Here is a 15,979-nt window from a genome sequence, read left to right on the forward strand (position 1 = left end):
TACTAAGTCAAAATCAGCACCTGCAGCTGATGTCAGCAGTGTTTTTCACAAAATAATTCTCTAGAGAATTTGTAACAATAGACAGCTGAACACAAGAACCAGATGCTGGAAAACAGAAGATAAGAAAAGTAAATGTCATTTGCCTTGTTTAATATACAGTCACTTAGGTTACCATCACACACAGAGTTTGGTTGTTTAATTAAGAAGTTTGTGCTGATGTCACAAATTTGTCAGGTAAATACATTGCCATTTAACACACATATAGAACTTTTGATTAAACACACATAAATTAAAGCAATGCAGATACTGCTAGTGCAATCCACACTGAAGAACTATTGAAGTCATTAAGATATCTTTAGAGTTTTTAATTAGTTAAAATGCTAATGAAGGAGAATATTGGCTGAGCTGATGGTGGTGCTGTATCCTAGCTGCTGTAAATCTCACAGAGGTCTGAAATCATTCAGACCAGTTAATATCCTGCCTGTCACTAGCACTCAACATATTTTCTGTGAGATTTTAGGGTTGGCTGGGATGCTACAAACTCTTATTTTCAGTATACTTCTTGCCTTTTTGGTATGAATTAATTTATTTTGTTGTAGGTAATGCTCTTCCATCCTCCTTCACATACTATCTTCTTTCTCACCTCTATATGCATAACCTTTTTTACTTGGAGTAAGATTAGAGTGATAATTACAGTCAAGTTTCCTGGGGTCAAATCAATTTGTGCTTTAATAGATATTGGGCAGACTTGGAAAACTCAATCTTTTTCTGTGCCACAGCTTCAGAATAAATAGCATAGTACAATCACCATATATGAATAGAAATTTGATGTAAATAAGTACATGGCTTTGTAAAAGTAACATACACGTGAGCTTGTGCTTTCTGGTATTTTGCATGTTTCTTCCCTCAGCCCAGAAGCTTTAGTGAGAAACTGTGATTAAAAGATACAGAAATTTTCTTTTTTTCCTCTCATTTCTGAAAGGGTCGCTTTGGATACACTTGAATAGATTATGCTTCCCTGTTCCTTCCCATTGCTTACTGTTTATGCTTATCACTTTCCTATTTAAGAAGATATAAGCATATTTGAAAGAATCATATTAAATCTGACAGCTCATGACACTTTGCCAAGTTGATCATTTATGCCATGTACAGTCTATTGTGGTTTTATATATTTTCCAGAGTCAGTAGGTCTGGACATATTACAGCCAAAACTCAACATTTTCTAGTTGTCAAACTGTTAATACAATGCTTCATTATGTTAATTTTATGGGAAAAAAAATCAATCTGAAGTTATACATGGCTTGAGTCTTTTGCCTTAAGCCATAAAGAAAAAAATGTTATGAAAGGTAAACTCAAGGAAAAAACTTTGTAGCAAAGTCAAAGTTGTGCTTGGCATGTGGAAAGCACCTTAACTGTACCGCAAAATGACGTTGAATATACAGCATTTGGGGGAGGGGGGGGAGGCAAAAATTGTACATGAAATGTGTTCGGACAGCTGCATTATGGCTTAGAAAAATCTTAAATAGAAATACATTTGGTATAAAAAACCCAATACCGATGTAACTCTTGGTTCAGCTTTCATTTTCACAGGGGGGGAAAAAAACTTTGTCTTTTATAACTTCCAGATTTCCCCTGCTGACTTGTGGTAGCCTCACACCATAATAACTAGCACCATTTACACTTTATGTTTTATTGTTTTGTCTCCAGCAACTGGAAGAGAAAAAAAAAAAAAAAAACACAACCAGCAAGCAAATCCTAATGGCCTTCTTTAAGAAAGACCTTTGAATTATACACATCGAAACAAAACCCTATTCCAGCCAAAATTAACAGAGAGCATGCAATAGGCTACTGCTCCAAATATCTAAAATACACATACAGGCCCCCACAAACTTACTATTAGCATTTGCAGTGTTTTGTGTAAATATAAATACAATCAACTTTACTGGTAGAAAGAAATAACAGAAAAGACTGCAGCAAAGCAGAGTCCTTAGAAATTGCCTCATGCAACTATAATATGAAAAAGGAATTAAGACCTTTAGATTATCGTAGCAAATTTACAGAAATTATGAAAATACCTCCACAATTCTAAAGGATGAATTTAAAAAACGCTGTAAGGACATTAAAACTGTCTCATGTAATTTGTAGGACTTTTGCTCAAAGAACTTCTACACAACAGTAAATAGCAAGTAAGGATGAACACCTAAGTGCAGTATTACACAATATACAAGGCAACGATGTTGACAGTGAACAGGGTACCAGGTCATACCTATATCTGTGGGATAACTAACCTAACTAACCATAGCTAACCCATTAGAAACCAGAACTGCTTACCCATGCCAAGAAAAGACTCAGTTTTGCATCTTCCTCCCATTCCTCCCTGTCCTGATCTGAAGAGAGCAAATAAAAATAGTGGAGACAGATAGAAGCCTCCTCTGTCTCTTCTGTGAGACCAAGATGTTCAAGAGTTTGGAGTTTCAGGCATTTGGGCATGCCCATGAATTCACTTGTCTTTTGGGTCAGAAATCAACCACCTGCCTATCTATGTGGTAAGTTTATGACACAACTGAAAAAAAATATTTCTAATTTTAAAAGTCTATATTTGCGCCCTTTGTCCCTCCCATGGACATTTGCATTCTAGCTGTGATTGGAGCTCCATGTAATCCTGTATCCTCAACATACCCTTGAAGATGTTCACTTGTGTTCTGGTAGTAGTTTCACAACAATGTGGAAATCAGCGTGGTTGTCATCTCCCATTAAAATACACAGGTGTACCAATTTATTGACCTAAAAAATGTTCATTTGACCTCAATAATCCCCCAATATATCTTCACTTTAAAAGTAAGGACAGAATCACAGAATCATGTAATAGTTTAGGTTGAAGGGACCTTTAAAGGTCATATAGTCCAAGCTCCCCTGCAATGAACAGGGATATCTTCCACCAGATCATGTTGCTCAGACCCCCGTCCAACCTGACCTTGAATATTTCCAGAGATGAGGCATCTACCACATCTCTTGGCAACCTGTTCAAGTGTTTCAGCACCCTCACTGTAAAAAATTTCTTCCTTATATCTAGTCTAAATCTACCTTCTTTTAGTTTAAAGCCATTACACCTTCTCCTACCACACCAGGTCCTTCCAAAAAGTTTGTCTCCATCTTTCATATAAGTCCCCTTTAAGTACTGCAAGGCCGAAAGAACATTGTTCACATTTCTAGAAGGCAAATAGGGGGTGAGACAGAAGACCGTGGGATATCAGGATTCCTCAGCTGGAGACAACTGTGTAGATGGAGAGAGTGGAGGTAAGAAATTTTTAGTAATAGCCCTTTTTCTATACCATGATACAGAGGCACACTGTAAACCATCTAAATTGTAATCATTAGTACAATACGTACCACAATGGAAATATGGATCTACCCTCTACTTGGTGAGTCTTCATCCTTCCTTTCCCCTCATCCCTCTCCACAAGAGAGATCATAGCTTTCTGAATTTAAGCAACCAAATAAATGTTTTCACTGTCTTTATTCATAACAATCTCACTAGTCATAAGTAGCTCATCTTGCTCCTTTTTCCCCTTTTAATCTGCAACAATAGTTGTACAGAAATAAATTGCAAATAAATGAAATCTAAATAAAATCTGGCAACTTCTTGCTTCTAAATGGGGAAATTCGTTCATATCACTGTATAATTTGTTAACTCTGTCCATTGATTCTCCCCTCTTCCATTGATTATATGTCTGCCTAACTGGAAAATAGTTTCTTTTGAGAACATCAAGATCTCAATTAATCACATCACATAAAAATTCACTTTCACTGTCTATCACTGGATAGACAGGCTAATTTGAAATGCACACTTTTCCTATGTAAATAAAGAAATAAGAATGAGCATTTATAAATATGTTTATAAGACATACATTGTTACAGAAATAGCTAGTTGTCACTCCCATAACCATTACCAATGTCTTTATCTCTGATGATCCTCAGGAAAAGTTGTGTTGAGAACATGTTTAGCCAGCTGCAGGAAAGACTGCAGAAAAAGTAATGCATGCAGAAGAATATTAAGAAATCAAGATACTCAGCAGCGCATCTTCTAAGTTGTATCTTCATTCCAATGTGTTTTAGATGAATTGATGCTGGATATGAAATGGAATGAGGATGGCATTTACTATTGGTGTAGCCACTATATGCTGAGTAATCTGATATATTGTCTGGTTTGGAGGTTGGTTTGTTTGTTTGTTTGCTTTGCTTTACCAAAATATTTCATGGTTCTCCTCTGACCTGCCCGCTCTTCATAGAAATTTCAGAATGAACAATTTCTTATATGAGAAAGGACACATTTGACAAACTAATTTTGCATCCATACAGAGTTTTTGCTTGCTAACCTACCCCACCTCGAATAGAGAAAAAGGATCGCATAAAGTAAAAAAAAAAAAAAACAAAAAAAAAAAACAAAAACCAAAACAAAGTATTTCAACTCGAATGACTTTCTGTTGACAGTAAATGGTGGACGTCCCCAGACCTGCTGAGTCTGTAAGACTCACAGGGAAATTACAACAGTCAAAGATTACTTCAGATCAAATGTATGAATACTTTTTTTTTCCAGTTTGAATATCTGAGCCTCCTTCATACACATAAACAGTTTACTAATTAAAAAAAAAAAAAATCCATAAAATATTTTGTATGTAAAGGTATTTACTATAACTGGAAATAGGATTTTGAAATTTTGTCTGTTCTTGTTCCTTGCCTTTAGTGAATAAAGGGCATGATATTTTGTAAACTTCTTATAACACACCACAGTTTTGCATCTGATTTCCTGCAGGCTCTCTGTAGAACACCTGAAATTTGAAAAGCTGAAATAATATTTTATATCATAAATTCGAAATATTTAATCAGTTTATAGAAGGTTAACAGTCATAAAGAAACACAATATAGATTGGTCAAAATTAAATTGCAATATCTTTTTAAAAAATTAACTGTCCTTATTCTTATTTTACATAAACATTTACAAACTTATGAGGAGTTACTCTGTCTCACAAATTAAAAGCAAATTTTGTAATTATATAACTCTAATATGGTGAGAGAGTAGTTTCATTGTTCTCTTTTACACAACCAGTATTTTATTTCCGTAAGATGCTGGATGATGTTTTGCTTTACTTATTCATTCTTAAATATGAAAACGGTCCCATTTTATTTTCACAAACTATGATGTTGTAAAATTACTTCACAGATTAATGAAGATTCCTCAAATGCAAAGTGCAAAACAAAAAATACACAAGAATTAGAAAATGTTACATGTAGAATAAGTGGTAGTTTACAACTGTACTTCAAGTGATCTTGTGAATAGTAAATTGGCAATAGGAGGTGGAATGCTTCATTGCTAGGAAATCAGATTCTATTCCCAAATTTATCATGATTGAATATTTTGTTTATCATTTGGTAGAAGCATGAGATAAGTAGGAAGCTTAAAACACCTATCACCGTTTGAGCTACCTGATATCTTTGTCGAGAGTTTGAACAGACAGATGAAATAAATTAACCTATTCTCTGAGGATCTATGTATAGTTGAAGAGCACGGTAAGGGAATGGCAATGGGCAGATGTGACTCTTTTCCAGGACCACTTGTTAGTGCAGAAAAGATCACTGCTGCGATGACTTGTTCATTGTCGCCCCGTCTTAAGAGGTTGTTGACTGTGGATTACCAGCAGAGTTACTCATATGTGCAATCAAAATGAGGTTGGCAAGTTAACACTATTTACATTCACCGCCTGGATCTCTTCTACTCATCTGCATCTGTCTTCTTCTAGCATATAGGACCTCTTTTCAGCAGATGATAAACTCTCCAAGTCTAGAAAGACTTTGTAGGAATAAAAAATTTCAGATAGCAAAATTTGTGATCTTAGTAAGTAAAGTGCTAACTTTAAGTCAGTTTATAGCCTCTGAAAGACTCTTTAGGTAGCAGAACTGTCTGGGAAAAGCATTTAGCAGGTTTTCAAATATGAACTACATTATTACCACACTTTCAAATAAAATGATATTAAAATAACATTCCAGATATAATTTCCAATAAAATGCATATTATGTACTTATTATATCTGATACAATTCCACATATACAATATATTCCTATTCAAACTAAGAATTTTGTTTTCTGTTCTAAATCAAGACAAACAATATAAAAATCTCATTCTAACCTCTACTCCTTATTTTCCCATTCAGAACTGTGTGATATTTTATTTCAGTATTGACTGCTTGTTTTTAAAGTGGGAAACTTCTAGTGTCTCTGTACATACTCCATTCTTCCCGTTCACAGCAGTCCTGACAATTAAACACTGGGGCTCTTGTAAGTTAAATCTCTTTCTTGGCAATCTTCCAGGCAGGCTGCTATGGAGATAATACCTGTGGGCCAGCGTCTGGTTTAATTTATATCACAATAAGCAAGTTAAATAAATTCGTATCAACAGCAAAATGTGTTGGAGTACACACACGTGCAGGAAAAAAACAGAAGCCCTAGGGAGACTGATGGAATTTATTTAAAAAATGCAAAATGTGACTGTAAAACCAGGACAGAATGTGCAGCTACTCAAATTTGAGGACCTACATGTCTAATGTAAGCAATAATATGACTAATGTTAGTACTGTAAACAGTTTAACAAATTACTGATTAATCACAGACGATTTATTGTGTGATAATCGAGAAGTTCTTCCTTATGTTGAGTGTTGAGAAAGGATTTTAGCTTCATGGAGGCTCCAACCTCCCTAATGCCTTATGTTAAGCGATTTCCCTCCTTCTGACCCATGGGATTGATCCCTCACTGAGTTCCCAGACATAACTCTTGCCCTGGATGCTCCGTGGCTGGCTGGCTGAGGATATTAAGGAGGCCTGAACAAGATATGACGTTGTAACAGGTACTTGGACATTTTAAAGACTCGAAAAGATGCAGGTCTGTCTTTATGAGAAAACTAGTTTCAGGTGCTAGTCATCGCTCCCAAGATCTGATTCTTATTTAGCATATTTTAAAAAGCTTATAACTCAAGACAAAAGGAGAAAGTTATAATTATGCCACGAGGTGAGGAATATCTGAACAAGAATGAATGTGCACTGTTTCTTGGGGAGAGTAAATTGTCCTGTGTGGCACAAGACAGAATCATCTGACCAAAAGAAATACATTATATTTTGTACTTGACATACAAATAATTCTACTCTTTTTTTCCCCTGAAAATAAAAAGCAAATATGAAAATAAGATCAAATATAAAAATACTAATAAAATATTTTTAATGAATTTTGTGTATTCATTACATAATGTCATACATTCTGTGTCAAGTTACCCATACAATACTTAAGTTTATTTTCTCTGTGTTACCTGTAGTGGTGGCAAGTTGACAGAGGGGGTTTTTTTGAGTGCTGTGTGCATGTTGTATATAATTCTTTCAACTCATTGTATACAACCCTTAAGATTTTTCACAGATACTAATTACAGATATACATTGAATACATTAAGTGCTAAAAATGTTAGGACAGTCATCTCATCCAGTCTTACCTTTAGAAGACCATTTCAATAATCAGATCACATTTGGTAACTAGTGTTAGGATACAGTGCTAGACTAGAGGAAAAAAACAAAGTGAAGAGATTAAACAAAATCCACCACAATCACCCCTCATACAGGTGGAGTAATAAAAAGATGTAATGATTCACCTAAGAAACATGGAGATAAACAGTGGCAGAAACACTGAAACAAGAAAAGAAGTGGCATAAAATAACTTATTTGGCTCTAATGGCTGTCTAGAGCAACACCTTTACTGATACTGAACAATATTTTCCCAGCTGGATAATGTACTATATTTTTCTACTCAGAGAAATAAAATAAAAAAAAAAAATGCTGTGAGAATATTCTTTCTGTCCATATTTGAAAAACACTCAGGTGACTGATCTGTGGCCAGATATGACTGTAAGCATATATCTGAAGAAAATATACTGCAGATGCTCATAAAAAAGAACTGTGTGCCTCTGTAAATTAAATTAGAGAAACAGACTTCAGAAAAGGAGTATTATGTGAGAATTTCTAGTGCCTGTGTCAGCTTCAATGGCTTGCTTTGGCTTTGGTTTTAGGCACTTTTTCATAATGGTGTTATATGGCAAACTAATCAGTGCCTGTTAAGTTCACAGGGTACAGTTTTGAACTCTTATGAAGAGGTGTAGTAGGAAAAGGACTGTTAAACCCCACTTGATGCTTTGAAAATTTACCTCCTAGTGTTCTTGAAAATTATTTCTCCTGTGTGGAGCGGAGTAGAAGGAAGGAAGTAATTAACTGAAGTGAGATGTTCCTAAAGGAAAAATAAAAATAAAAAAAAGAATACAGCTAGAAACACAAGTTGCTTAAATCAGAACATTTATAGGTGATTTTGGGAAGTTCAGAAGCTGTAATCCTTAAAACCCATTTCTTCTATGTTGTTACAAGATAACAGGTTGCCTTATTAGCAATCAATAAATGGGAAGACAAGTATTATTTTGCAAATAGAAACTTGGGAGTTTTACACCACCTGTCATCTTCAAAAAGGAGAATTCTGGTAGTTTCTGGACAGACTATTCAAAGAAATATAATTTTTTGTTTCAAGTTAGTAATTTTAAATACTACTCCAATATCTTCTACATATGTCTTTATGAGTTTGTTTAGAGCTATTTTTTGTGGATGACTGAGTCTCAAATTTGCAATTTTTCCAACAGTGAAACAGAAGATAACCACTACTGACCCCAATTATAGTCAAGATTGTACAGACTTATTCATATATGCTGAATGATTTGGTCTGTAATAACAATACATATATTTATAGAATTCTTCTTTTCTGCCTCCCTGAAGCTACACACTGACCAAGATAAAGGAGATGGAAATTTAAAATACATATTAACAGGAGATGGGGCTGGCAGTCTGTTCATTATAGATGAAAATACAGGAGATATTCATGCTGCAAAGAAATTGGACAGAGAAGAAAAGTCCCTGTATGTGCTACGAGCCAAGGCTATAGACAGAAAAACTGGAAGACAAGTGGAGCCAGAGTCTGAATTTATCATTAAAATCCACGATATCAATGACAATGAACCAAAATTCACCAAGGACATGTACACCGCCAGTATTCCGGAGATGGCTGGAGTTGGTAGGTAAAAACTTATCCTTATGTAAAATACAAATGGGTTTGAGTAGATTGGGAGCTATTTTATTATTTGAGGCACTTAATGCTAGCTTCCGTGAATAACCACGGAACAATTTTTATTGCCGGTAATGTATCACAGTTGCCTGGTTTCTGCTTTTAGTTATTTTTTTCATCTTCATCCACTTTTTAATCCTTTTTCTACACTATAAAATACTCTTTACTCTTTTAAGCCCACCGGAACCATCAAGGAATGTAGCATATATGGTTGTCTTTTGAGTTACTACATAATTACTACATAGTTTTGCCACAGCTGAGAATATCACTTGCTTAAAATGTGTCCTCTTTGTATTTGTACAGTCTAATTTACCAAACCTTTCTGTACTTTTAGACACACAAAAAAAAAAGTAAGTATGTAAATCAATTAATACATCAAAATGGTGGAAAATATCTTCCTACAAATACCTTAGAATGTGTTTTGGGGGTGTTCTTTGGTGGTTTTTGGGGGGTGATGGTGGTGTTTGGTTTGGGCGGGGGACGTGTTGGGTTTTTTTAATTATTATTTTTCTCTTTGGTATCAATATTAATAGTCGTTCTTGGTGGATTTTTTTAGTATGGACTTGTCTGTTTGGGTTTTTTTTAAGATACCAAACATATGAAGCCTTTCCCCAAAGAAATAACTCTTTTTGTTCAAAAAAAGATTTTTCTTCATGGACCAAAAGCGTACAGCTATTCACAACTGCTGCACTGGAAAGTAAAAATGTGGAGTGACAGTAGAAGACAGGTGAAAAATATAGCATCAAGGGAAAACAATTCTCTGGGTTTGTTCAAATAATATAAAGTGATAGATAACATTCACCAGCACACATTCATCAGAAGTTATCATGATTACCTTAGTGCTCCACTCTTTTACAGCACAGTCTCTCCCATAAGATGAGTAAGCACAAAATACATAAGCTATGGGAAACAACTGACAGATAAATTCTCAAGAGGCATTTACTTATCATGAATTACTGTAGTGGTTTGCAAAATCAGCCTTGGATAATGGCATTGCTAAAGAGACAATCAAATACCAATCAACATTTGTGGCTAATATCTATCTCTGCAAAATAATTTTCAGAAGCTAATAATTACCTCTCAGAGCAGTAGCAGAAGTATAATGGAACAGGACTCTATTTTATAACTCTCTTTTAAAATCATGAGAAGGGAATACCTACACTACTATGTATAATGCGAAGAGTCCAAGCATGGCTCTTTTAAAGATACATGGAAAATAGAGAAATCCTTTCCATTCAGAATTTACTTTGCTGATAATCTGTGAAAGAAAAATGTTGGCAGTGCACCTGTCATATTTAATTTGAAATATATTTGTAAGGAAGGAACTCTATAGGAATAGATAGGATAAAAGCATGATGTCCATGTTTAACCTTATCACCTAGTCCAACTTCATTAGAGTCAATGGAGAAGCATGAATAAAAGAGAAGAGAAGATCCAGTGCTTTGGCACTGCCTGTGAAATTTTAAGTCTGTGAAATGTCTATATTTGATGAGGATGATGATAGTATAAGTACCATTATGTACTTTAAACTGGGAAAGCATCCATAAAAGACACAAGTATAGGTGAGTTTAATGTGAAGAAAGAATTAGAAGGGAAGAATTTAAACAGTAAAAAAAGCCCCTTAGCTTCCCATATGAAGGCAAAAAAGGGATCTTACTTATTCTTTGCTTTCTTTAGTTGACATTTGCATTTGGGGATATAAAACCTACACTGGAATGGCAATTTTTAGCATTTGAATTTCAGTGAGTAAAAGTAGTTTTTTAATTTCTTAAAGTAGCAGAGAATAAGAAACCAAATCCAGATCAGTCCATTCAAGAAACAGAAATTCTGTATTTCTGAAGTCAGTCATAAGAATGCTAATTCAACAGTCAGGATGTACATATAGGCAAATAACGAACACACAAATACATTCCTTCTTGGAGTCCCTTTGTCCCGTTCCTCCAGTTAAGGAAGCAGATGCCATAACCGGAGAAAATAACTTGGGAGTGAAAAGGTGAGATTCTTACTGTACATGGAACTTACAGGTGAGCAAGTAGTACTCTTGTAAACTTTTCCATAAAGCACAGAACAGAACACATAAAATACAGAACGAAGATAGAGTAGCTCTTGAGATATCTAGGCAAAAGAAAGCTATATGAATGTAAGCCAGCAAATATGCAGTAGGCAGCACATACAACAAAATGCAGGGAAAAGAAGAAAAAAAAAGAGTGGCAAAAATGAAACTGTGAAAGTAGCTCCTGGTTCATACTTTCCACAGTGGCTAGGATATCCATTAAAAAACCTCCAGTGCGTTATGAAAATGGCATTTAATCAGTTGTAATTATTCTTCATTCAATAGGTATGATTTAATGAACAACAACTAGCTTTTTGTTTCACTTCCTCCCAATTTTATGTCTTAAAATATACTTTTTTTCTGAACTATAATCTTTATTATTTTGCCAAGTTCAACAAATATGACAGCAGATATGTATGAAAGTTCAGGAAAATGAGAAATTGAAGAGAAATCATCACTAGCAATGTTTCCAGCTGCGTGTGTATCTGTTATTCAAATGATGCATCATACTACATATTTCTCACTGTGTTACTGACTGTTTCTTGGAATAACTAGATCTAGAGCACACAAAGGAAAATGGTAAGTCAACATGTCTGACAGAATGTGTGATTTTCAGTACCAATAGGCAAACCTCACTCATGTTTAACTAGTTTGATAGTAAGAACAGTGAAAGCTTAACATGGATTTTCAGCATAACTTATCCAAGTCTAGGTGGGAATACGAATGCTTATTTGTGCACTAGTTTGTGCTAATCATATGTTGTAATATCAACACTGCAGCCATCAAGCTATACATAAATTAGCTTTGCTATGCCTAAATGGGATCCAGTCGTCTCTCCAACAGCATTATGGGTATACCTAAAATGCTGTGTAGCTAAGTTAGTACTGGAAGCAATCAAAACCACTGAAGTGAACTGACTGCAGTGTCATTTCAGATAGCTTTTATGGAAATGATCACGCTAAATGCTCACAGTGATATTAACTTAAAAAATTAAATGAGAAAGTTAGTTTAAGAGATTCTAAAACTCAATAACATGGAATTTCTTATTAAAATCAGCCACTATGCTGAAGAACTGGAGGATAACTGCTGTAGCTATTTTTTAAAGTGCTGGAATTAACTTGAAGAATCCTGAGTTTTATGTCAGACTAGGTAAATTGATTTAATAAAAAATAATTCAAACAAAAAAGAAAAAGATGACAGACAGACCCATAAAGGTTAATCAAAACATAATATAGAAAGTAAAGGAACAAAAGATGTTCAAAGTTTGAAATTGGTGGAATGCCAAAGCTGAAAGATACAATGTTGGTCATAATGATGTGCAGGTGGATTTGAAGCATAACCTATTCTGATTTGGCTGTGTTTTAGAAATACCGTAAGAGGAAAATTCAGAGCAACTATATACATACTATGCATCTTGAGAATAATCTTTTGATTTCCTCTTCACGTAGAAGGAAAAGTACATCCCTAGTTATACCTAAAATCTACTCATTTCATCTTCAAGTATTACATGAGTAGAAGCTATGACCCAAGTATTTTTCCAGATGAAGATGATTGCTAAAAAAAACCAAAATCAAACCAAATCAAAACTAACCCTTACACCTCATTATGAAACTAACCCTTACATCTCATTTCTCAGAATATGAAGTTGTTGTTTTTTTTTTCTTTTAAAAAGGAAGTTAGCAATGAGTCCTATGGAGTTCAATTCCTTCTGACACCTGGGTCAATATTATTACATCCTCCTGTACCTGCCTTGCTAATTTTAATGTGTAAGGCTTACTATTTTTTCTCATTAAACACCTCTAGCATGCAGTTGATAAGTATTTCACAAAATATTTTTAATCTTTGAATTAGGAGACAGCGAGGTGGATTGAGAGCTGGCTGTGTGACAGAACTCAGAGGATTGTGGTTAATGGAGCAGTGTCGAGTTGGAGGCCTGTAACCAGTGGTGTCCCCCAGGGGTCAATACTCAGTCCAATCTTGTTCAATATATTCATCAATGACCTGGATGAGGGGACAGAGTGTATCCTCAGCAAATTCACTGATGATACTAAGCTGGGAGGAGTGGCTGACACTCCAGAGGGCCGCGCTGCCATCCAGCATGACCTGAACAGGCTGGAGACCTGGGCAGATAGGAACCTAATGAGGTTCAACATAAGCAAGTGCAGGGTCCTGCACCTGGGGAGGAAGAATGCTAAGCAGCAGTATAGGTTAGGGGTGGACCTGTTGGGAAGCAGTTCTGAGGAGAGGGATCTGGGGGTCCTGGTAGATAGTAAATTATCCATGAGCCAGCAATGTGTCCTTGCTGCCAGGAAGGCCAGTGGAATCCTGGGCTGCATAGGGAAGAGTGTGGCCAGTAGGTCGCGGGACGTCATTCTCCTCCTCTACTTGGCACTGGTGAGGCCACAACTGGAATACTGTGTCCAGTTCTGGGCTCCCCAGTTCAAGAGAGACAGGGAACTACTGGAGAGAGTCCAGCATAGAGCAGTTAAGATGACTGAGGGATTGGAGCATCTCCCTTATGAGGAAAGGCTGAGAGAGCTGGGACTCTCTGGAGATGAGGGGAGACCTTATTATTGCAGTATCTAAAGGGTGGGTTGAAGGGAGATGGAGCCAGGCTCTTTTCAGTCGTTCCCAGTGACAGGACAAGGGACAATGGGCACAAGTTGGAACATAGGAAGTTCCATTCAAACACAAGAAAAAAACTTCTTTACCATTAGGGTGAGAGAGCACTGGCACAGGCTGCCCAGGGAGGTTGTGGAGTCCCCTTCTCTGGAGATTTTCAAGAACCGCCTGGATGCAGTCCTGAGTAATGTGCTCTAGACAATCCTCCTTTATCAGGAAAGTTGGACTAGATGATCTCTAGAGGTCCCTTCCAACTCTGAAAATTCCGTGATTCTGTGAATTGTTCCTATTAAGAGAAATGATAATCATAGAAACATACAATGGTTAGAATTGGAAGTGATCTTAAAGATCATCTAGTTCCAACTCCCCTGCCATGGGCAGGGACACCTCCCACTAGACCACGTTGCTCACAGCCTCATCCAACCTGGCCTTGAACACTTCCAGGAATGGGGCCTCCACAACTTCCCTGGGCAATTTGTTCCAGTGCCTCACCACCCTCAGAGTAAAAAATTCCTTCCTAATATCTATTCTAAATCTACCCTCTTCCAGTGTGAAACCATTACCCCTCATCCCGTCACTACATGCCCTTGTAAAAAGTCCCTCTCCAGCTTTCTTGTAGACTCCCTGCAGACACTGGAAAGCTGCTATAAGCTCTCCCCCGAGTCTTCTCCAGGCTGAACAACTCCAACTCTGTCAGCCTATATTCATAGGAGAGGTACTCCAGCCCTCTAATCATATTTGTGGCCCTTGTCTGGACCCTCTCCAAGAGGTCCATGTCTTTCCTGTGCTGAGGACTCTGGAGCTGGACACAGTACTTCAGGTGGGGTCTCATGAGAGCAGAGTTGAGGGTAGAATCATCTCCCTCGACCTGCTGGCTACATTTCTTTTCGTGCAGCCCAGGATGCAGTTGGCTATCTGGGCTGCCAGAGTACATTGCTGGCTCATGTTGAGCTTATCCACCAACACCCTCAAGACGTTCTCCTCAGGGCTGTTCTCAATCCGTTTTTCACCCATCCTGTATTTGTGCATGGGATTGCCCCAGCCCAGATGTAGGAACTTGCACTTGGCCTTGCTGAACTTCTTGACATTTGCGTGTGCCCACCTCTCCAGTCTGTCCAGGTCCCTCTGGATGCCATCCTTTTGCTCCATTGCGTTGACCGCTCCACACAGCTTGGTGTCATCAGCAAACCTGTTGAGGGTCCACTCAATCCCAACATCCATGTTGCCAACAAGGATGTTAAATAATGCCTAATTTAGCTTAGAACTAATTTCTTCATACTTAACTATTACTTTCTATAGTTTATGGAACTAACCAAAGGCACCTCCTGGTTCAGAGTTTCTACATGACAAGATTTGTATAATGTATAGCTATAGACGGCCATACTTTTAATAGCTACATTTAAAATTTATAATTTTCCATTAAATTATTTTTATTGCAAATACGGTAAGAATAAAAGAGTTTTTCTTTAGCTGAACAGTGAATTTTGAATATATGTATTTTGAACATATATGAAGTATGGATATGGCCATTTTCAACTCAGGCATAAAGGATTACAGCATGCCTAAACATGACTTGTATTTAACAGCTACTCTAAATAAAAGATATAGATAAAAAACTTGCACACAAAGAGGAAGGGGGAAAAAGAGAGATGAAATTGCAGTAAAACACAGAGGGTAATATGTAGTAATGCTACCATTTTTATTACTGCGCTATTGTTTGTGAGTGCACTATGATATACTGGAACACCAAGTACTCAGTGATTGTATTAGAAGTTCCATGATAACTGTTCACTATTTCTGTAGTATCTCCTGGGAATCTATAAGCATCACAACTACTGCTGGATTTAAGTACAACCGCATTCTCATATTTAGTTTTATTTACATCATGTTTTGAGCATCACATAATCATGAACACGTATTTCTCAAGAACAGTTTGTCATTTTGTATAGGAAGCTCTTACAAGAATAAGTAGGCCTTACAGTAAAAAAAAAAAAAACAACCAAACAACAAACTGAACCAAATACAGTAACCATCACATTTCCTATTTCTGAATTTGCTTATGTCAGTAAGAATTAATCTACAGATGTGTGTAAACGCTAAATGGAGGC

General features: G+C 36.4%; 1 protein-coding gene across 1 annotated transcript in view; it reads left to right on the top strand.

The window, feature by feature from the left end:
* Positions 1–15,979, top strand: part of LOC104290582 (cadherin-9-like) — a gene marked incomplete at its 3' end in the record, with an annotated part of 58,231 nt that overhangs the window by 15,525 nt on the left and 26,727 nt on the right. Inside the window, exon 2 of the mRNA XM_009889694.1 lies at positions 8,851–9,145. Within this exon, the coding sequence (XP_009887996.1) occupies positions 8,851–9,145 (295 nt within the window). The remainder of the gene's footprint in view (positions 1–8,850; positions 9,146–15,979) is intronic.

The sequence above is a fragment of the Charadrius vociferus genome, unplaced genomic scaffold (assembly GCF_000708025.1).
Source record: "Charadrius vociferus isolate BGI_N301 unplaced genomic scaffold, ASM70802v2 scaffold148, whole genome shotgun sequence".
Lineage (NCBI taxonomy): Eukaryota > Metazoa > Chordata > Aves > Charadriiformes > Charadriidae > Charadrius > Charadrius vociferus.